This window comes from Poecile atricapillus, chromosome 1 (genome assembly GCF_030490865.1).
Source record: "Poecile atricapillus isolate bPoeAtr1 chromosome 1, bPoeAtr1.hap1, whole genome shotgun sequence".
NCBI lineage: Eukaryota > Metazoa > Chordata > Aves > Passeriformes > Paridae > Poecile > Poecile atricapillus.
Window position 1 is genome coordinate 10,281,101 of NC_081249.1, and position 23,765 is coordinate 10,304,865.

General features: G+C 34.2%; 1 protein-coding gene across 3 annotated transcripts in view; it reads left to right on the plus strand.

The window, feature by feature from the left end:
* DMD (dystrophin) overlaps nucleotides 1-23,765 on the plus strand; it is a 1,141,085-nt gene that overhangs the window by 430,296 nt on the left and 687,024 nt on the right. For all 3 annotated transcript variants that reach the window (XM_058829412.1, XM_058829411.1, XM_058829410.1), the window contains exons 10-15: nucleotides 6,468-6,653; nucleotides 7,289-7,470; nucleotides 11,172-11,322; nucleotides 16,322-16,441; nucleotides 22,236-22,337; nucleotides 22,462-22,569. In XM_058829412.1, the coding sequence (XP_058685395.1) occupies nucleotides 6,468-6,653; nucleotides 7,289-7,470; nucleotides 11,172-11,322; nucleotides 16,322-16,441; nucleotides 22,236-22,337; nucleotides 22,462-22,569 (849 nt within the window). The remainder of the gene's footprint in view (nucleotides 1-6,467; nucleotides 6,654-7,288; nucleotides 7,471-11,171; nucleotides 11,323-16,321; nucleotides 16,442-22,235; nucleotides 22,338-22,461; nucleotides 22,570-23,765) is intronic.

A 23,765-nucleotide genomic window follows, 5' to 3' on the forward strand; every position in this document is an offset into this window, starting at 1 on the left:
ATGTCTTTCTCAGCTCAGTCTCCTTCAAAGTGGATGTTACTTTAGTCATTACTACATTTAGAATTTGCATTTTAAAAATTCAAATTGAATAACCATGACTTTTATCTATTCAATCTTGCATATTTTCATGCTCCTGAATTATACTGTGACCACAGTTCAAGTTTTGAGGTGATCTGATCACCATTAGAAGATAAAGTTGCCCTTTTTTTTTTTTGTCTGTGTGTACATGACAGTACAAAACATTCAGGAAATCTCTCAAATAATCTGAATCTGCTGATCTGGAGTTACATTGTTGATAGCAGTACAGGGAAAAGACCTCAGGCTCCTTGACCCATGATAACTTTCATCAGGACCCAGTTACCATTTACTGTTGCAGAGTTCTGAGAAGAGTCATTAGTTTATACTGAAAACTTATCCTGGGGTGAAAATTTCACCTTCCTTTATGTAGAGCGGAGTCTTATTTATGTATTATGCAGCTGCCAAATGATCTCACAGTCTACTGCGTGACATGACAGTGCCTGAAATATACTTCTCCTTAAAATGTGCCCGGGTCTTTCATCAGGAAAGGGAGGATTTGAGGAATGGTGGGTAGACTAGCCCTTCCAACAGGAAGAAATCATAATTTTGTTGTAGGTTTATGGTGAAAGCAATTCTGTTCAGTCACAGTCAGTTGATTTACACCAAATCATATTCTGTCTGGAGCCATGGTTCTTAACTGCTCGAATAGGAAGTGCCTTCCTTAGAGAGCCAAATACTGGTGTCTTGTCATCAGCAATGCTAGAAACAGAAATACAGCTTATGAGCAGAAATACTCAACAAAATTAAAACTCTTAAATAAACAGAGGCTGAAAATGTTCCCTGGAGACTTTTGATACACTTTGAGACAAGTAGCTACCAAGCAAAACCTGATTTGATATTTTTCCAAGTACAGGTGTTTGAAGAGAGCAAGCTAAGGAGAAAATCGTTTTGTGAAGCACTGACTCACCTGACCATGTGTGCAAATTGAAACAGTTTTTCACTTTTTAGAAAGTTTGATCATTATGGGCAGCTGGCAGCCTTGATTCATGTCTAAGTCTTGGTAGCATCTTACCTGTCCTCACAGTTCCCAGTCTTAGTCTATTCCCCAAGCCAGTTGATTGAAGTTTTTTTTCACTGTCTTTCAGTTGTTCTGAGCCAACTTCTACACTTGAAAACCCAAGGTGCAAAATTTTGCTTTAATGCCAAGAAGTTATTTATTTGTCTCTTTCAGTCTTGTACCTGCTGTACTCAGTAGAGTAGTTGAAGAAATTAATTTTCTTTTACCACTTTCCCATCAATAATTCCAACGCTTTCCTTCCTTTGTAAAGAATGTACTTGCATCAATACTGCCTGGCTCTGGCTTTTCTCCTCAGCATATATATTGCTAAACTCCACTGATTTTTAATGACCTAATAATCTGCTACATCTCAAAACTACAATTGCAAGGACAGGTCAATTCATCCACGTGGAAACATATGCAGTAGAAATGGAACCACAGAGAAAATCAAGTACTAAAAATCTAGCTTGTCTCAATTGAGCAAGCAAAACCTGCAATTTTTCAGATTTATAGGGCCAAACCTGTGTGGATTTTCAGACAAATAGCAAAAAACCCCAAAACAAAAAAGCAAAACAAAATCAACAACAAGAAAAACACAAAAAAACCCACCAAACCTTTTTTACCCAAGATTCATTTACAAAGACATTTTTAAAATACTTAATAAAATGGAAGTTCTACCCTCATTTAGAACAAGGAAATTGTTAACATTATAACAAGTGGTCTGAACCAATTTATCTTAAAATTTTTATTACCAGAAATTACTGAACTATTCTGTCTGGAGTCATCTGTTGAGAAAATATAATCTTGATTATTGAAAAGACCATTTTAACATTTTAATAGTTGTGATTTTGGAATACAAAGACACATAAAATAGATTTTGTAATGAGGAAGTTGGAGTCAAAAGGATAAGCAGTGGTTTCATTCTATGATAGGATACTTAGAGAGTGAGTAATATGAACTATTTTCTGAGGCTGTATTCCTACAAAGAGGGTGTTCAAAATGAGAAAGATACTCTGAACTTAAATTTGCCTTTAATAAAAAATGTTACTTTAAAATTGTATGTCTTGAAATTTAAAAGCTCTAAATGCTCTTAAAATTTAAAAGCTCTTAAAATGTCCAGAGACACATTCTTTATCTTTTACAGTGCGACAGGCATTTTCTGAAGGAAGGAAATACATAATATAAGTAAGAGTGCTGGAATGAACCCTAAGTTTTTCCAGTAAAACTACTTTCTAAACCTGTCCAACTACTTTCTGAAACTCAGAATCAGTCTTTATGTCTTAATAGAAACATTCTTGGAGAATTTGCTTACCCACAACTAATTGTTCTGCTCTCTTTAGGAACATATTGCAGTAGCAGGTGAGGAACATTTTGTCCCCTCACTTTTTCACCTTGGAGGGGCTGCAAGCTCATGGTTTAAATTTTGTGAATTAATTCATACATTTGCCAGGAATAGTTCATTTTTTCCAGGCTTCTAAAGGTGAGAGGATTTTTACTTTCACTTACTATACTTTAAACAAATCTTCAGAATCCTTGGGGTCTTTCAGCTCCCACACCCGAGCAGAAGATGGTAAGCTCAGTTCACAGAGATTAAAATTCCCATTTTTTATCTAGGCATAATTCCTGTGCAACAGGAAACAAAGGGGAAGAAAAAAAAGAGTCTGGAGTATTTTTTTTTTTTTTTTTTTCTTTTTACATTGGTCCATAAGAAGGATCAGGGTTGTTACATGCAAAAGTGTCTGACCACTTCTCAAAACAGTGTGGGAGATGGCTGACTGATTCCAAGCTATATATGATGCAATGTTCATGAAGCATTTAAACTTCTCATGCCATTTTCACTGGTGTTGGTCAGCCTCTCCCAAGAACAGCAAACTTGAGGGTTCAGTGGCTCACTGAGGTGAGGGCTCACCCGCAGAGGGAGGCTGCTGTCCACACCAGCAGCAGCCCTGGGCAGCTCAGCCCCTCTCAGTTTGGGACTGCTGCTCCCAGGGTCACAGGAGAACTGGCTTTAGGCAAAGTAACTTTTTGTCTTGGCCACAATTTGGGTCAGTAACTTTCTTTAAAGGTTGGGTAGCAAAACTGTTGTTCTTCTCAGGTAGTTATTTCATTAGTTTAGGCAAGAGAAGTGACTTTCCAAGTTGGTTCATTAAGAAACAGTCGGCTCGTTAGCCGACATAAGTTCATGGGAGCAAACAATATTTGTGATGAGCTCAAGGCCCATGCCCACCAGTATTTCTGAGAAGACTGTGCAGCCCAAGGAGGAAGGAGGAATGCACCACCACAATAAGATTTTATTGAAGTTTTTATTCAGTAAATTACTTTGTGTTTTGCTCTAAGTGCAGCCAATCAAGTTTGTGCTGTATATTCATTAAATGCTGTATTAAGAATAGGTTTTGATTTAAGAATGAAACTGTATACATATTTAGGCAGTTTTTTTTCCTAAGAATAGCCTTCCTAGCATTATATAGCTATAAAAAATTGACTTCAGCCTGTCCTCTGTTCTTCATTCTCTTAAAACATATGGCTAGAAACAGCCATCACAATATCAGATTATATCAGATATCTCTATTAATAGCTGTTCTCTCTATGTAGTATATACAAATATATACCTTAAAATTCCATGTTTTCTCATTTTTTTAGGAATTTCAAAGAGACTTGGTATAAATTCATAAACAAGAACTCTCACAGGTTGTGCTGTTTGTTTGTCTGTCAATATGATTTATGAAAATCAGAGGTTTCTATTCTTGTTTGTCTTATGTAGGGTATTTGATTTTGGGAATATTCTTAGTGCTGTAGGTCCTGCACACTTAAATTTGAGGTTTTTTATGGGCTAAGTAATTGGCATGAAAATCTTTGAAACGCTACTTTGGTTTTGGTTTTTAATAAAAAGAGTGAGCCATAAGCATTAGGTCAGTAGTTGCCCTCTTCTAAGTGTTTCATGTTCTGTTTACAGCTAATTCCACTGATTTGATAGCTGTTTTTTCATGCAGGATAAGCAAGGGTGGCCAGTTATCTCCTGGAGAGAAAACAGCACTGACAGAAGTAGTAGACATGAAATGTAACAGTGCTTATATGTATTTTTTGTCAAGTCAGAATCCACGGTTGCCTACAAGGAGTGTTTTTATCCTTATAGACATTTTACCATGTTACAATTTTAGAATTCTCTGCTTACATATTTTTCTTCTAGTCTTTTTCTGTTTTCCTTATGTTAGAAAACAACCTGGGTTTTTTGGTTGTTTTTTTATTTTCTTTTTTTCTTTTCTTTTTTTTTTTTTGATTGAGAACACAATTTAAAATACCTGTCAAGAAACTCTTTAACTCTTTTGGTTTCTACTTTTATTAGAATGTGTTTATGCTTTTGTACTTCTTTGAGAGATATTGCAACAGATCTGAAATTAGTTTAGGCACAATTTTTTTCGTATGAGGTCATGAGTCCAAGATTTTTCAGTGCCCTTCTATATAATATTTATATTAGCATGAGAGAAGGCAGAAAAAATGCTAATCATTAGCAAAAATTATACTTTGTAGTTGTTCCTCAAAGTGTTGTTGGGGGTCCTTAGTTAAAAATTTGTCATACATGAGACAATTCATGTCTGATCTAGAGAAAGAAGGATTTTTAGATGAAGAATTTTCAAAGAAATACAGACAACATAGATCATCACCACAAACATGACATCCCTAACCTCACTCAACTGTTAAAGCTTATTTTTTTCTACACTGTAACAGATATGGATATATAACATGAAATATTGCTATGGAAAGAAAAAAAAAAATATTACCTGTGAAAAGCACTGATCAAGTTATCCCTTTCCACAGTGGAGAAAATTATATCTTGCTGCAGGAATGTGATGTGGTTGGGTACAATTTCTTATTGCATTGTATATTATTTGAAATCTAGAATTACACACAGTTCAAAAGTTAATTTGTGCAGAAGGGATATATGCAGACCATTTTCTGTGCTACATTATTTATATTTCTGTAAGATAGTATTTCCTTTTAACACAAAACAACCAACCAACCAAAAAAACCAAAACAAAAAACCACAAACCCAAGCTATAAAGTTCATCAGATTTCCAAGCCTGCTTTTTCTGGTGGGTTTCAGTTACTGACCACTGTGTTTCTCACAGTGACAGAGTGACATTACCTAGCCTAACACGGATTTATGGATCTGCATAAATTTCATGTGATTAGTGGAGCTATGCAATTCTGAATGAAACTATTGTTGTGAAGATTAAAAATTTCATTTTTAATGATGACATTGCATGCATTGCACTTCCTGAGGTCAGCCCACTTGGTTGAGCTCTAATCCCATAGGGGCCATTCACGTAAGAGTTGGGCTCGATGATTCTCTGGGTCCATTCCAGTTTAGAGCCTGCTGTGTTTCTGCTTGTGATTCTAGTGATAAACTTTAACTTTTAGTTCTAAACTGCAACGAAAGGCTTTATTAGCTGCTTTGAGCATTTTATTGGCACAAGTTTGTCAGTGGAAACAATTTTTGCCAACTATAAAAACATTAAGTGCCTTGGTATATATATTTTTTTTTTATAGGAGCATAAGCATATTTATATGTATAGTTTGTTTTTTAAATTAAATTCCTAACAAAGTAGCTGAACTTGTTCAGAACTTTTTGAAAAACATATGGGATGATATCTTCTGTAGCAATTTTTTTGTTTGTTTGTTTCTCTTCTGTCCTTTTTTTTACTGTTACACTAATCAATAAATGTTGATTTCTCTTGACTTTAAGCAGTAGACCAGAAATAGGATTTCTGTTCTCATAAGTGACACTTAGCTTCTAAAAAATAATTAAAAGATTGGTCTTTGCAGAAAAAGAGAAATCAACAGTAATACGATTTTACTTGGTTTTAAAAGTTATGATTTTGCATGAGTTTTTGAGCTTTTTCAGCTTTCTAGAATGGTTTTCACAAAATATGTGTCTGGTTTTCAAAAAATACGTGTCTGTGGATTGCTCAAGCTTAGCATTGCATGTAGTGTAAAGGTTTGTTGGTTTGGATTTTTTAAATATCATGTTTTCCATAGATTCTCTGCTAAGTCAGCAAGTAACTTGCCACATATTTACTTCTATTATTTATGAGCTGCTATGGTAAATACCTCTTTAAATACGTGGTAAATATTATTTCCATTACTCATTTTTCTGAACTGTTGATAGAAGTTTTGAGTAACAGTGTGAAATATCTAAGTGAATGTGAGATTTTTGTATTTCCTTCCATCTTAACTGATCTTAGTCAGTTAACTGATTCTGTATTACAAAGTACTACTAGCCATCTGATTTTTGTTTTTTTTTCTAGAATACAATGGTATTCCATTTATTCCTTTGTAGGGCTGTCTGAGTAGATGGCATTTTCATTGCTCTCACAATTTTGGCTTTGATCAGTTTTTAGAAAGTGTTGAAGAAAAGAAATTTAGCACCATGCGGATGGGGGCTGGAGATCTTGAAAACTACCAAACTGCTTTAGAAGAAGTACTCACATGGCTTCTCTCTGCTGAAGATGCATTACAAGCACAAGGAGATATATCCAATGATGTAGAAGTTGTTAAAGAACAATTTCACACCCATGAGGTATGTGTTAATACTAATCTTTCAAAATGTTTTTTTATTTTATTCCTGTTTGCTTTTTCGGAGGGGATTTGTTTCGGTTTTTATTAATTTTGATTGGAAGAATGTAAACTGGAGGCTCTGCCTTAGAGTCATAGAATTGTTTAAGCTAGAAAAGACCCTCATGTCCAACCATTAACCTAACACTGCCAAATCCACTACTAAACCATGTTCCTAAATGCTGCATCTACATGTGGTGACTCAACCAGTTCCCTGGGAAGCCCATTCCAATATTTGACAGCATTCACTGGAGATGTTTTTTCCTAATATCCAATCTAAGAGTCCTCTGGTACAATTTGAGGCCATTTCCTCTCATCATTTGTTACCGTACCCCCTCTTTGCAACCTTCTTTTAGGTAGTTGTGCATATCAGTAAGGTCACCCTGCAGCCTCTTCTTCTCTAGACTACACAACTTCTTGCCCTTTGAAGAAAACAACAGTGTTTCTTTTTGGTTTATGTTATAAAGTTTGGTGAGGGATTGATAAAATTAAGAACAGGGTTGAAAATCCTGTTGGCAAAATGCTGAGATTCTATTCTTTCATTTCCAAGAATGCAACTGAAAACTGGAGGTTTTTTTAATATATTTTTTTAATTGTCAGGGTTTTATGATGGAGTTAACAGCTCACCAAGGACGTGTTGGTAATGTTTTGCAAGTTGGAAGTCAACTTCTAAACACTGGAAAACTTTCAGATGAGGAAGAGAATGAAATCCAAGAACAAATGAATCTACTTAACTCTCGTTGGGAAAGTCTCAGGGTAGCAAGTATGGAAAAACAAAGCAAGTAAGTAGTATGTCAGGTGAAAGATTATATATTGATTTTGACTGAAACAGTCCTGAACTTGACTAACAGCTGGGATTTTCCTTCACTGTGAAAAAAACTCCATCTTGTATCTGTTTTAACCTGAAATTTGATGTGTAGTGATTTTGAACCTTGCATGTTGTTTGGACCCTGGAAGCCACACAAAGCAGTAGCTATCAACAACTTGGACACAAACTTTAATCAAAATTTACATAACCTACCTCACCTTTTTCCAGCTGTTTCAAAAAATACTGTATTACACTATATTGAGATACAAAGGAAAGAATCTTTCTAAAGATAAGATAAGAAAAAGGCAAACAAATCTTTTAACACCTCTAAAACTCAATCCCATTAAAAGAATAAACGAGAGCTTAGCTTTCCTGGAAATACTGCCAACGTTTTATCAGAGTGCTAATTACACAATTTTGAAAAGGGCAAGTGCTGTAGTTTAAAGTTGAATTACAAGTAGATGTAGAGAAATAATGTATTAAAGATTTACAATCATCTTTGGCAATTTTTAATATTATTATATCTGATTTTGAAATTTTGATTGGCATAGTACTTTGAAGTACCTAGTTCTTATCTGGGATAAGAAATTCCATAAATGTTGGAGTTTGTGATTGTGCTACAGAGGAGTAATTCAGTTTACAGGATACAGAGATAAAGTTTATATTTTCTTACTTTCTTCATAAATATATATTGAACATATTTCATCTTCCTCCTCTTTGAGCTTTTTCCAGTTCTACCTTACCTTTTTGGAGTTGAGGGGTTTGCCCATTGCAATAAAGAGCAAACTGTGATTTCAAGAGTTGCATGACATAACTCTATTTCTCCTAATATGTTCTTAGCAATTCCAAACATTTGCTTTCTTTTAAGCTTGCTACTGAGTACTGAGAATGTTTCCTTTATTCTGTCTTCCTTTGACTATAAAATTGTTGATGGGTTTCAGACGTTTCAACCTAACTTATTCCAGTTCTAGTATTATTTGTAGAGAAAAAATCTATGATGCTTTACTGTAGGGAGTTTTTATTGGCCATACTTATTTTCATTTAAATGAACATGTGCAAGTAGCTATGTTCCCAAATGGTGCTTTGTCTCCTTAAAATGTCCTTTAACCAGTTGTTAAACCCATCTCCCAGCTGCATCCGTAGGTCATTGCTTGAGGACTGAATGGCACAGTATCTTCTAAAGCAGGTCATATTTGGGTGATATGAATTCAGTAGCAGACATAAAATGGTAGGAGCTTCACAGAGAGTGTTGTGCTACTATTTAATTTCCTATTAAAAAAAAATATGTGATAAATTTAATGAGATTTGGGATTGGGCAAGAGAAAATTTCTCAGGAGTGATATACTTAGATATAGTTAATTCTGGCCTTTTGGTCAAAACCCTGTGTTTCAAGAGGCTGGCTGGAGGATTATAAAAATCTTTCATATCACAATATAATATGTTTCTGGGTTATTATACATAATTTGAACTCTCAGGATCCATCTTCTACTTCAGTTTAAAGCACAATCTTCTGAACACATTGCTGTAATCTTGTCTGTCCCTAAAGCACCCTGACACGTTTGGCCAAACTGGGATGATTTTTGTGAAGATGAGAACAGCAAGGCTGTCTGACCTCTGTAATGGTAATAGGAAGTGTGAAAGAAGGTACCACATTTTACAGCACAGGGAAACAAAAGCAAGCAATAAACAAGGACAGGAGGAAGATACTCTGATAAAGATGCTATAAAAGTGAAAGGGTCTTAGAAAACGTGATTTAGGAGGTCAAAATGTCAGAGGAAGCTTGGAACACAGTAATGTTTTTGAGTAAAAGCAGCCCAGATTGGATTTCTCATGTATTCACTATGTATTGAAAGTATTTTACTCTTCTAATAAGTGATAAATATGCCACTGTAGAGAAAAACAATGCTATTTATCACTTTATTGGGAATTCTACAACTTTTAAAACCTATTCAGTTCAATGAAAAAGGTTTTTTTTTTAAATTTGAAACTTATGAGAGCCATACTGTAAACAAAAGTTTTGATAATCTCCTGAGGTATATAAATAAATACTAAACCTTCATATCATATGTTTATAAAAGTATTTTGAAAACAAGGAAGTACATGGTAAATGGTAAGAAATAAGCATCATTCTTTTTCTTAGGAATAAACTGTGATTATGTAGTTTTTAAGTTTATGCTCCTTATTTCAGAATAATATTAATATTATGTATAACATGTGTTTCATCATATTTTCATTTTCTTAAAGTTAGTTTACTTTAACAGGTTTTCTGTACATTTATTTAATTTATTGCTAAGAGGAATATCTCCAGGATGAAGCATTGTACTTTATAATATGTTAGTTTAGAACATCAAGACAATAAAATACAGAGTTGAAAATGAAGGACTGAGATGTGAGAACCCTAGGCCCTTGTGAACCGGGGCTTTATTGAAACAGAGTATCATCTTTCTGTGAGCTATCTGTAATTAATAGAGAGATTAGACTGGAAACATACTGTATGAGTCCTCTGGTGATTTTTTTAATATATGATTTCCAGTTTAAAAAAAAAAAAAAAATAACATAAAAGAGAAAAAAACAAATCTGAAATCATAGAATGCTATTGATGAGAATTTTGTTCAGGAAAGTTTAGAGAATTTCTGAAGAGGCAAGTGTAAGTGAAAATCTGTAGTGGATTTTTGACCAGATCATTTTGGATCTATGTAACTTGATTAGGAAAAACTGAAATATTTCCTGCTTAATTTTTCATAATATTCTCCATTGAATAACTAAAAATAATTTTTCTATTTAATATCCTAAATTAGAGGAAGCCTGGTAAGGCCACCTATTTGAGCAGTTTTCAAAATACTTGTAGTGGATAAAACAGGATTTAAAAAAAAAAAAGTATAGAAATTTTGAATTCTAGCTGTGTTGCAATTTGGTGCCCGCAACCTCAGAACCAGACCAGCCAGGAGTGGCAAAATGAAATAGGGATGAGTACGTTGGAATAGCCCAGAAAAGAACTTAATAAGGAGTAAAACAACAAAAGAACATAAGCTGTGCACAGTATAAATCATCAGTCAAGAACAGGAGCTAAAAGCATAACCATATATGTAGAGTAACCTTATCTACATAACAATTCCCATGATTCTATTCTTCTCTCCCTAACCTGAGTGTCTCCCATCTCAGTGTTCCATTTCCTTAAGCTGATGTTTCCCGGGCAACCCATTGAGGCTAGCTCTCTCTCTATCCCTGCCGCTTCCATTCCTACACAGCTCTAATTGAAACACAGCTGGAAGACAAAGCTTTAACAGACCCAATGTTATAGGATCTAGTCAGTTCCTAAAGAAAAGGTTTCAAAGTTTGTTTAAATCAGAACTATTTCAAAGAAAATTCATAACCTTCTCCCTAGAACCATAAAGGTTGGAAGGGACCCATTGGGGTCATCGAGTCCAACTCCTGGCCCTGCACAGAAACTCCAGGAGTCACACCCAGCTCCTGACAGAATTACCCAAACACTTCTTGAGCTTTGTCAGGCTGGTGCTGTAACCACTTGCCTGGGAAGCCTGTTCCCTTTTCAAAGCATATATTTCTATTCTGCCTTCAAATGTAACCTTGTGAAAATCTGTTAGTATATGGGGCAGATGCTTCTGCCTGTTTTCTTCACTTATAATTGCTAACTATTTTTTCTTTGTTTTACAGTTTACATAAAATCCTAATGGATCTGCAGAATCAGCAGCTAGCCCAGCTAGCTGACTGGCTGACAAAAACAGAGGAAAAAACAAAGAAAACTGACTTGGAGCCCTTAGGTCCAGATCTAGAGGACCTAAAGCGTCAAATAGAAGAGCATAAGGTATGCTGTGGTGTGCTTCCAAAGGCATAAAAACCAAATTGAGTGTTTGACATTTTAAAAGCTCCACTTCTGCCATCAGAGCATAGCAAAGTAATATGAAATCTTGGTTTAATATTTATTATTCTGTACAGTTAACAAGCTTTTGTAGACTTACTGTACCACAACTGTGAGTTTTATTCTGAAAATAAAAAAAAAGTGCTTTCTTTTTATGCATAAGCAATATACTAGAATATGCAAGGCAACTGTAACATCTTCTCATTACATTACAATGAAAATATATCAATTTTTTTTAATTTCTCTATTCTTCTTTTTCTGTCTTGCTTTTTTCTCTTACATGTTGTAGAACAAATGATGCAGTTGTCAGACTACATAATATTGTTAGGACTCCATAGATTCTGAATATATATTTACACTGAATATGTATTAAGCACTGTAAAATGCCCTACTTCCTAACAGTAAAAAATACTTTTTGGTAATGTATTTAAATAACAGAAAAAAAACCAAAACCCACAAAAAACCCCAAAATAACTGCCACAAAAACAAACAAACCCCCAAAAAACCCCAAAAGCAACAACAAAAAACAAATCCAAACAAACCAACCAAACTTGGGAATAGAATATAAGATGGAATTTGGCCATTCCACATTACATACAATTTTTTTATTGGAATTATTACGATAATTTTATTTGTATGGCATACAATTTTTTATTAAGAACTAAAAAGGGAGAGAGGATAGCTTATGTCATAGATTATTTCATTTACTGGATTATATTTCCTTGCTTCATATTAATTTAGATTTAAAAATAAATTTATATATGTGTCTATAGCACATGATGATGATAAGGAAACACAGAAAAATATAGAAAACAGGTGATTTGTGAGGTGGTGGAGATTTAATATGATGACCTGTTAATGTCTCTGCATCAATGGCTCAAAGCAGTTCCTTGTCATGTTATCTTCTGAGATTTTAACACCTGATGCTTCATGGCCTGTGTCAGTGCTAATCCGGGTTTTAGAGGGCAGGTCGTCCTGAAAAACAATTCAAACTGAAATCAGCTTTTACAGTTCTTTTAAAAATAGGTCAAAAGCTGCAAAAGACTTCATGATGCACTTGTGTGTTAAAGATGATTTCTTTGCATTCTGATTAAGGAGTGCTACTGAAGAAGAATACAAATTCTGCAGCTCCTGCTGCTTTTAGTGCTGTCTGTGCTTACCCTGTGAGGAGACAATGCATTTCAGTGTGTGGGTTTGCTAGCTAAGGACATTTTCTGACATTAAATTTTCTTTTTAAAAAAGACAGCAGGTAATTATGAAATGGTAATTAGAAAAAGAAACATGAAAGATTTTGAATATATCAGTACTAAGAATTGAATAACTTTACTCCTATTTCTATGCATTTTATGCTTGAGTACTAACATAAAATGTAATCCTTTTATTTATGCAATCTCTTTATGCTTCTTTCTAATACTGAGAAAAATGGGTATTTAGCTTGTATCTGAAGACTCTGAGTGAAGACATACAGAAATCTCTTTTCCACATGCTTGTTCATCTTGGTGTGTTGAGTTAGTGAACATTATTTATTTATGTGTATTAATTTTCAAAACTGTTTTGTGTGCAAGAGGCAATTTAGCTAGAAATGATTGAAATAAAATGGTTTGGATTTAATTTTAATTACATCTATATTCATTTATCACTTTCCTTATTCAGAAATCAACAGGGTTTTCCATTCTTTCAGTTCTTGAAAGTGCCATATAATTTTATTGTATTTTACATACAGCAAAGCTACCTCCTTATAGCAAGGGTTAAAACAATGGAATTTTAATAGGATAATTATTGCTTTGTTATTGCACAAACAAAATAGCAAAACCCAACACCATTCATATTTTATTAGTCTCACATGAGTCTGGTTGTATCAGAAAACAATGTTGTATAAATTCATAAGAGGAACCAAAAGTTGGAAGATATAAAAGGCAATCATCATTTCAAATGAAACTGACTTCAGTAAACTTATCAGTTTGGGTTGTTGTCATCTCGCCTCCGTCTCCTCTTTACCCTTATAATTTTGCCCTCCTCTTTTTACCTGTCAATAGTGGGTACTTTTCACTCTATTTCATGTTATGTATCCCCCTTTGACTTATGATTTCCATGCATCTGATTTCTTTATTCTATGTATTTTAAAATGATGTTGCAAAAATATTGGTCTTGAGTTCTTATGACTGACACTTCAGTTTCTCTGCTGGGTCATATTAAAAAAAACAACAACCAACCAACCAAAAAAACTCACTAATGTATATTGGGAATGGCAACCAACAATCAGACCAGAGAAAGAAGAAAAGAAATATATGAGGTTGTTGTCTTGACAGTACTGAATATTTTCTGAGTGGAGTGAAGTGGTGAACTAGAAAAATTTGTGTCATTAGGAAGATGCAGAGTTTCATTAGAAATCTGGCATAAACAATATATTTTGGAAGACCAGTTAAATATTTCAGTAAAATATTTTTTTCTTGCAGTAGTGTTATAAGTACTTTTCCTTCTATTACAATTATCCCTTCCTTAAAATTTTGTAAAGGAAGAAAGCTACTTTTCAGTAAAAATCTAAGGACTATTGTGCTGTTCAAGAAGTATATTGTATTGAAAATGTTATAATTAATTTTAAAAATTGTGCTTTTAATTGCATTGGTTTTATTATTCCAAATTATTATTATACCATATATAGTTAGTAGATTCTTATAGTTTCATTAACTTTCTAGAATCATCTAAGCTTTTTTAGCGCTAGGAGTTTTAATATTTCAAATTAATTTATGAGGTAGAGTGAGAAACTTCTTCAGTGTCCAAATATCATGACAGATTTGTCTTTGGATGACTTTGGTAGGCATTTTTATTAATTTTGAACTAGATTACGTTGGAGTTGTGTAAGGTACCTGATAGGCAGGAATTAAAGGAATTGTGGAGTTTTTTGAGTTTCTGTTGTTGCTATTTTTATTCATCAACCTCTATATCCATCTCACATTTTAAGTCCCTGAAAATTTGCTATTTCTCTAATAAGCTCAGGACAACTTGTTAGAAATTTCCATTTAAATGATTTGAACAGTGTGCTCTTGCCTTGAAACTGTCCATCATAAATTCCTGTTCCAACAAGATCCTGTAAACAAACAATTCTCACCAATGAATTTCATGGTAAAAATAGACTCTTAGATTATAAAGAACAGTCTTTTACTTCAGAGTAAATTGAATCTGCTTGAGCATTAGATAATGATTCAACTTTCTGGTTCATCTGTTCCATGACTTCCCAAGTCTTTCACAATGTGTGTGAGACTCCCACCTCCAAAGTGCCATCCACTCCTGCTAACTCCGGTTTTGTTCTGGGATGCCATCTGTCAGATTCCAGCTAATAAGGAAATAAAAGTCACCTTGTCCATGGCTGTAGACTTACAGAGCAATGAATTTGTTTTGTATGGCTTAAAGAGGGGGTTAAACATGGGGGAAGTGAGCTGTATTATACACTCTAATCCATGACCGCTCTGCCTCCTCTTCCCTTTCAAATGCTGCCTCATAAAATGTTGAGAAGTCTAAATTCCAGGGATGACTCTAGCAATTTAGTACACGTTGCAGTCCTTGAGAATTGTTTTATAGTCTAGCTCTCTGAAGCAAATGGTACTTACAGGCATGAAAGTTAGAAAAAGAAAGATTCTTATATTGTCTCAATATGCCCATGAAGGAAATTAGCTCTGAAATGAGTGGTAAGATATTTATGCCCTAAAAACAAAGTAGTCTGCAAATTCTTTTCCTATTGCTTATAACCACATTATGTTTTGGTATTAATGTTTTCTTTTTTTTTTTTTTAATTTTCACATAAAAGTAAGATGTCTTCTGAAAAAGTGTTTTTAGAATGCATGACCTTATTTTCAGCAAGGACTTAATAACTGAGCGAATTACCCTACTTAAAAAAGCAGCAGAAAACCACAGCATTGTGAAATTCAACGTAGTTGGTATCACAGTCAAGGTTTCTCTTGTGACCATGTTATTTTTTGGACTGTAACTATTCCAGTATATATGCATTAATCCCTAGAACACTCAGCTGAAGTACTGAGGACATAATCCAGGACTTTGGTTTCTCCCATTCTTTTGTTGGTTTGAAGCAAGTCAGAAACACCTAAAAAGTGTGACAGGCAAGATGGAGTCCTGGATACACTGGGATTTTTTTCCTTCAGGGAAGTGGTATGAAGTCTTCTCTGTGGTTTTAATTTTCATTACCAACACCACTTTAGCTCCTTCCATTTCTGTTGTGTGTCCATTTGCTGCACCTGAGCAAAGGGAAGAGAAAATAGGTCTGGCTGCTCAGTTCTCTGGTGCCAGAGCTGGACTGGTTTTGATTTTGTTAACTATAGCAAGGGAGTGTTTCCATCTTTCATGGAAAATGAGGAACAAAAAGGGCAAGCAAGATTTTCATCAGACATGCAGAAATAATGAAATTACTTGGTTTCTTGTTTAGTTTCCTGGTTTCTGCACTGAGTGAAACCAGGGTGATGCATGAGTTTCCTAATGGTGGGTCACCTCCTGAGCAGCTTTCTCCTATGTGAATAATGGTGTAGGGGTGCCAAGCTGGTTAGTAAGTTCTTGTTTAACCAAACCTATGTGATTTTTTTTTTTTAGTATTCTTGCAATCTTGAAAAACAAATAAATATTTTCATACATTTGTATGAAGTACAAAATTGAATTCAGTGGCTATTTAAAATCTGCAGGCTATTGATATGTATACATATTATATGGATATCTGTAAATTAGATACATAAACTCAACAAATTATTTCTCAAGCAAAAATTTCAGTCTGGAATATTGTTTTAAGAGTTAGGACTTGTGAGTAACTTTAAGCTCTGGAGTTCTCATAATTAGTCAGTTATGCAAGTTAATCAGTCAATGGTACAATTAATTTTCCTTTTTTTTTTTTTTTTTTTTTTACTTTGGAACATATTCTCTAACAGATATGCTTTCATTATAGGCATTTCAAGAAGATCTGGAGCAGGAACAAGTCAAGGTGAATTCCCTAACCCATATGGTAGTGGTGGTGGATGAAAACAGTGGTGACAGAGCTACTGCTGCACTTGAAGAGCAGCTTCAGGTAATAACTAAATGGCAGTACCAGTCCCAAAAAATTGAAATAGGAAATTTTAAAAGTAAGAAAAACAGATAGTGAATGTGTACAGGATCATAATTTGTAGATAAATAATAGTTATCAGGAAATATTAAGATTATTCTGTATTTTTCTAAAGCACTTTTGAGGGGAAAGTCATAATTTATTTCCCATTTTTTTCTCATGGCTATGTTTCTTAGGAAACAAAGGGAACTATCACTTAATTGTATTTTCTAAATGCAATCACTTGAGTATCTTTAAAAAAATGACACATTGGAGATACATTTGTGATAGAGCTAGCAGCCAAGATATTCTAAAAGCTTTTCAAACAGTAGCTTGCTCATAGTAAAAGTTCACTATTTCACTTGCATGTTGCTATTGCTATATTATTTACATTCCAATGATCTTACTGTATCTTCTGAATGAAATTGAATAAACAAAAGTCCATAATTAATGTTGAGATACATTGGAATGGGGTTCTTTTGTGTTGGTGGTCAGCTCTCTGTGGACACAGCTCAAGAGGAATGGCAATATTAAAACCAAGATTCCTTCTGTTTTTTCTCTTTCAAAAAGGAGAAAGTGCTTTTCTTTCACTCTGCTTTAGTACCTGAGAAAATAAGAGTTTGTGGGTTTTAAATCGTTAATACCCAGGGCTTCTCTAGAGAAGCTATCAATACATTCAGCCAGAAGGTATAGCTGTAGCACAAACAGATACTTGTGTGCTGCCTTGAATGTAGCTAATTTGGATACTAATACCAGTAAATTAGTAATTGGTTTGGAATTTAGAGTAGGTTTGGCTAAGATGCTGAGCACTGCCACTTCAAATGTAATTCTCAGTTTTCTGCACTGCAGCTACTTAGTCACTCAAGGAGCACAACCCAGCCAAGATAACAATATAGCCTCTACTGATCCATAATTATTAATTCCTTTTGACTTCATCTTAAGTGTCAGAACAGGTGCACCTGCTTGAAATAGTCTTAACCTTCCAGAATATCTTGCCAGCTCCTTGGAACTGTTCAGTGGAATAAAGCAGATTCCTAGCAAGAACACAGCTCCAGAAGCTAAACTAAACTTGTAAAATATCTTAAATGGAAGAAGAGAGAAAATAATTAATAGTATTTGATATTTATGGCACTTCATGAATTCGAAGATGTAGAAATGAGTTTTTAATAATGGGAAAAACAAATTAAAGGTTGGTGGATAGTTAGACAATTAATCTAATTTCACATCTTCAGAAAGAAGAATTAAGGGAACATCAGGTGACACAGCTTCATCCCAGATGATTACAGTGGTTGAAAAGGTAACATTAGTATCCTGTGCAAAAACTGTGGCTGAGCCATATTGGAATAAAGCATGAGATGGAACTCAGATATTACTTCAATACCTTAAAGAAACATAATGAATAATTAATGTAAATTAAACATAGTGGTAATATACAATGTGTAACTGTACCAGTGCAGAAAACACCAATTATTACTGTCTTGGAAAAAGTACATTCCTTGAAAGATACTAGAAAGGTAATTCTTGAGTCCCCTTACCCTGCAGCACAGGCCACCTCTGAGCAGAGCATGGGGTGGTGTGGAACAGTCCATTTGCTCTTCTGTTACATCCTTTATTCACAGTTTGTTACAGAAGAATCTGAGAGAAAATATGATAATATAATAATACCATTGCTGTGGAAGTTAAAGAATATGTAGCAACATTACAGATGTTAATAAAACCTAAGTACAGATATAAAGCTATAGAATTTAGAGTGTCACAGAGGTGTGGAAACTTGCATACTTTAATGCCAGGAGAACGGAGTTACCACAGTCCCCTTGCTCTCCTAGTGAAATATTATGCCTCTTTTGTGTACAGGAACTGTTTGGAATTTTTTTTTTTTTCCATATCACTTGCAGTCTGAATATAAGTACAGGAGATAAAATGTATTGACAGGCACAACTATCAGAGCATTTTACAAAAAACACAATGGAGGAAAGTTCCAAGCTTGATTATGGATCTGTCAGTCTGACTTCTAAGAGTAGAACAAAACAAGAGCATGAACTGTCAGACAAAAGGGCATAATAAGACTGGCTCACTGAGGTGCTGGTCAGGATCAGATTAGGAAGAAAATGAGCAGTTATTTCCATGTAATAGTCAAAGATGCATTTTCCAAGCAGGTGCAATTCAGTTATGTCTTTCTTTTTGATGTGGTGATTCCCGAAATATTTTCATACATATAAATATCTATGTATGCATTGTGTATTTTTTTTTTTTCAAATGTCTGTATAAGACAATTTTTTAAAGCCTAAAAAGAACCTTTTGAGATTTTAGGCCTCAGGAAAGTTGACAAGAATTTATGCTGATTTTAAACTAACTGTACAGTTATTGCCTGTGCAAAAACATATCTATTTAAGAGACAATTAATGGCATAGAAGCCAAAAGTGTCCCCTGAAACAAATTATTAGTTGAAAATTTACCCATGCTTGGAAAATTAAAGCTATGCACAATATCAGTTTTTTTCTTAGAAACAGCTGTTCCCCTAAAGTACTTTGAGAGACTACAGCTAGACCGGGTGAATGTGAATATTGCACCTTCTTTTACATTACTTTGCTAATTTAACATATCAGTGTGTGACATACTGAGAGGCTCTGTTTATTCTGCTACTGAGAACCCACTATTTAGCCTTGAAACTCCGAGTGCCCCAATTAAACTCAATCCATGGATTTACCAAGGCAGCTGCAGGATAAGGCTCAAATCTATATTTAGTGCTGCAAAATCAAACCACTTTAGTAGCAAAACTGTTGCTGTGCTCTGACTTCTTTCTACAGCAAATATGGGGGGAATTATTTTCAGCTGAGAGAAATAGCTGGCTAACATACAGAAGCCATGAATGCAGAGGGATTTTTTCCCTAATTATACCCAGCAGACAACAGGTCTCTTAAGGATTCTCATGGGCTAGCTCAAATTAGAGGCTTCCCCAAACTTCAGAGGGTCAGGGTCTGTGCTAGAAAGAAATCTGGAATAAATGTATCAAATGCTACTTGATGGCTTATTCCCCTGCTGGGGGAAAGGAGCTGAGAGTGTATTTTCCAGGCTTATATATTCATATTTTTTAGGGTACTGTCATTTCATTGAAGATGATATATGGGTAGTTCTTGTAAAAATACATCAAAATAAGTGAGGAATGTTAAAGAATGAATAGACTATTTCAGTTGACTCACTGAGCACTTATGACAGGAAGCTGCATCCTACAGACATCAGGGATTTCCAAGACCTGCTTATCACAACAGTATGATATTCCTGGTGATGCCTGGGAAGTTGAAATCTCCCACCAGGGCAAGGGTTACTGATTTAGAAAATTTGCCTAATTCCCTGTAGAATATTTTACATCCTGAGCAGCCTGGAGTTCTCCATCCCAGATTTCCAACCGTGGGACTCCTTCCACCACGTCTCATTAATATCACAGCTGTGGGACCTGACCTGAACTGCTTCCAGTTCATCCTGTTTGTTTCTCCCACACCGTGTGCTGGTGTATGAAATGTTGAGCATTTCAGAACTGCACACAAAACTTATTGGTGTTTGGTAGAAATTCTGTGAATGAGCTAAATATTCAGTTGTAAAAAATTAATTACTAATTTTGGATATAGGCAAAAGCATTTTTCCACTTTTTCTCATTATTTTAAAAAGTGGGTAGCTATACCTAAAAAAAGAAAAGCATTTATAAAATAAGCTCTTAGTTGCAGGCTTACAGTACATTATTCAAGTTAAGGCTATAAGAAAAGGCATTTTTTTACAGGAGGGCATTTTATTTGTTAGTATGGATTCAGTCAATTTCTCTGAAAATTGGTTTTCCCAAGTGTTAGGAACACTTGGAGCAGTCTGAGTTTCTGGGCATCACACAGGCTACTGTTTGATGTGAGTAGAGAATTAAAGTTGAGCACCATGAGATTTAGTATAATAACTACTTTATAAATAACAGCCCTGACATGATATTTCAAACTTGAAACTTCATGTCTAAAATCCATTCAACCAAAAAGTGTATCTTGTTCTCATGGTTGTTATGGCTTCTCATGAGAAATAACTAGATTTAAGGTATTTCACAGAATCAGCACTTTTATCAGTGCAGTTACTTGGTCATTTTGCTTACTTTGTTAAAGTAAAAGATCTTGTCAAATTATTGAGGAGGAAAAAAAAAGGTTTTGTAGCTCTGAAATCATATGCTGAAAATGGTACTTTATATTAATTTTTTTTGCTGTGCAAATCAACATATTTCTCAGAGTCAATGCAGAGCCAGATATTTGATCTTGTTCTCTTGAGGTTTTAGTGTTTTCAAGAGGACCAAACAAAAAATACTTTTGATGGTGTACCATAACTATCAATAATGATTACTAATCTTCAATATCAATATCATTAATTGATGGAAATGTTATTGTAGTTGTTGAAAGAAAATTGTTTTTTTCATGGCAGTCATTAAAAAAAGTCAGGGTGTGAGCTATTTAAAAGTTACTCTGGTATAAGGATTTTTATAAAATAGCTATGAGGAAAAATATGCTTATGATTTTTGAACTAGTAATCAACAAGGTGAAAAATATTCAATTAAATATTTTTATGATTTTAGTGTTCACTAAATGGAAAATTGTATCTGCTGACTTTTTACTGTGACATAAAACTGCTAATGCAACAAATTCAGATGGCGTTCTGAAATTTTATCTTCCATATCCTAGGAAGTGAAACTTAATTTTTTTTGTTCTGGTAGAAAATGCAGTTCTAATTTTAATTGTGGTTTTAAGAATTCACTACTTGGATGCTACAGCTTTGATAAAATTAAATCATTATCTCTATGCAAAATACATAAATACAAAATATATAGCATAATATAATATCTCAAATTATAAGTGACCATAAGAGTCATTAAGTAAATAATTAAATAAGAAAGAAAGGAAGAAACTATTATCTTTTTGTCAGGATTTTCTTTTGAAGTAGATGAAAAATTAAGAACAGAGCAGTAGTATAGAGTAGCTTTCAGATGTTTCTATGTAATTTATGTAATTCTTTATTTTAATTTTGGAGCAGCTGAATAAGTTGCATTTAATGTCCAGGGGTAATTAAGTCACTATAAATATAAATTTATAAATAAATGATAAATTATCAGGGGTAATTAAGTCACTATTGCAGTGAAGTTTTTTATCATTAACTAAAATAAGGGAGAGGAGAATAAGATGGTTGGTGTTTTATGTAATTTAAATACATACAGAGTAGCACATGCTACAAATATCTGGGAAACCTCAGTGGGATTTGTGCTAGTGTGGCTAGGAATTTTATAAGGGTGGGGTTTTTTTCCACTGCAATATTTTAAAAAAGGTAAGAGCTTTGACCAGCTGTACTGATGATGCAACCTAAAAGCCATTTTTATTTTTTTTTCCTTTGACCACATCCTTGGCCATTGTGTTTATATTTCAAGTAGTTCTGTGTTGGTCATCTTAAAATTTTGAAAAAGTGTAGGTTTTTGAAAGTGTAGTACTAGAGATTAGAAACTGTTAGAAAACTCTAGATTAGTATTAAAATATTCTATGTTTAGATCTATTGGTTTCCCTATTCTCTCCTCTTTGGTTCTATTTCAAATGGTCATAAAATCTATTTCTGTGTGATATGCAACATATTTTAAGGGCATATGCCTGAGAGAAAAGTGAATAAGGAAAATGTTTCCATAAAAAAAACTGGAATGCTATAGGGAAAACAGCTTTTCTCATTTAGGAGGAAAAAAATAACAAATGCAAAACTCCTTTGTGTTTCTCTGCAGCACTTTGGAAAACGGTGGGCAGCCATCTGTAGATGGACGGAAGAGCGATGGATCCTTCTTCAAGATATTCTTCGCAAATGGCAGCATTTTGCAGAAGAGCAGGTGAGTGACTTTTTAAGTTCTGAATTGCAATGTTCTTCGAAACATTATAGGAAATACAATAATATATTATATATATAAATATATACAGGAAAGGCCTGACTTTTTCTCTCCAATTTTATTTCAGTGCCTTTTTGATGCATGGCTTACTGAGAAAGAGGATGCTGTGAGCAAAATTCATACAACTGGCTTTGGAGATCAGAATGAAATGCTGACCAATCTAAGCAAATTAGCTGTATGTATTTTTCATTCTTCTGTGTTATGTTCAGCTCCCTTAATCTGAGTCTGCATGCACATGGCTTTGCCCTGCTCTCAGACTGTACAGTTTGACAGAATATCTATTTCATAGTTCAGGGGGTGGGCTTTGCCTCCTGTGGATGGAATAGGTTGGTCTTGCTGATAAAGGAACCACTAGATGGAGATGCTTTTCTTGGTTGCATCTTCAGTCAAAAGTTCATGAAATAAAATAGCATTTGGGTGTCTTAAAAATATGTATGCTTTTATAGTGAAAGTTTAGATAGTGTTGATGTGCATATTGCGTGTCAGACTATATATACATACATGCCAAGGAATATGCATGTGAGTACTTATCCTACAGCAAACCCCGTGAAATGTTGAAATCAGTGTTGCTTTACAACTGTACCTCAACATCAGAAATGTAGTTTCATGCACAAAACTCATCCTTTTCACCACATTCTCCACCTCACTCTTCAGCAAATTCTCCACCATGCATGGTCTTTATGGAAGGGATGCAGGTCTGGCTGTGCCTGTAGAGGTGACTTGCCAATGGCTTTACAGCAGTAGGACCTTTGTAAAGAAAATGATATAATATGTGCTATTTCTGTATGTAATAATGATTGCCAAGCATTTAGGAGAAAAGAAACAATCATGTCTATGCTTTGGTTAAAATAGGCGAAATATTGCTTTATTAGGAACAAAACTCGTAATCTTTTCGGGCATGAATATTTCTTTATTATTAATTAGCTATTATTAATTATTAAGTCATAAATATGACATCTCAATTAATTATGTATTGTTCATTACATTTTTTACTGGAATACATATCTAGGTTATAGGTAGCTAAGGCTCAACCTTACGTCTTTAAAAATTAATTTAGGATTTACATCCTTCTCATCATTCTGTATGAAAAGTAGAAACATTCAGGCTTTGAGTCGATAAAAATACCATGATGTTTCTGAAGTTTTAGTAACTGTGATATTTCTAAAATGTACTCTATTTTATCCTCACATACACAAATGTATACAGCTTAAAAAAACCCCAACTTACAGACTGATTGTTCCATTGTAGGTGGTCCAGAATTTTTGGTAGATGTTTCTTCGATTCATAGAATGACTCAGTAGTTAATTTAGGAATCAAAAGATTGATTTTCAGCATAATCTTGAGACCCTAATTATTACACTGCCACATATA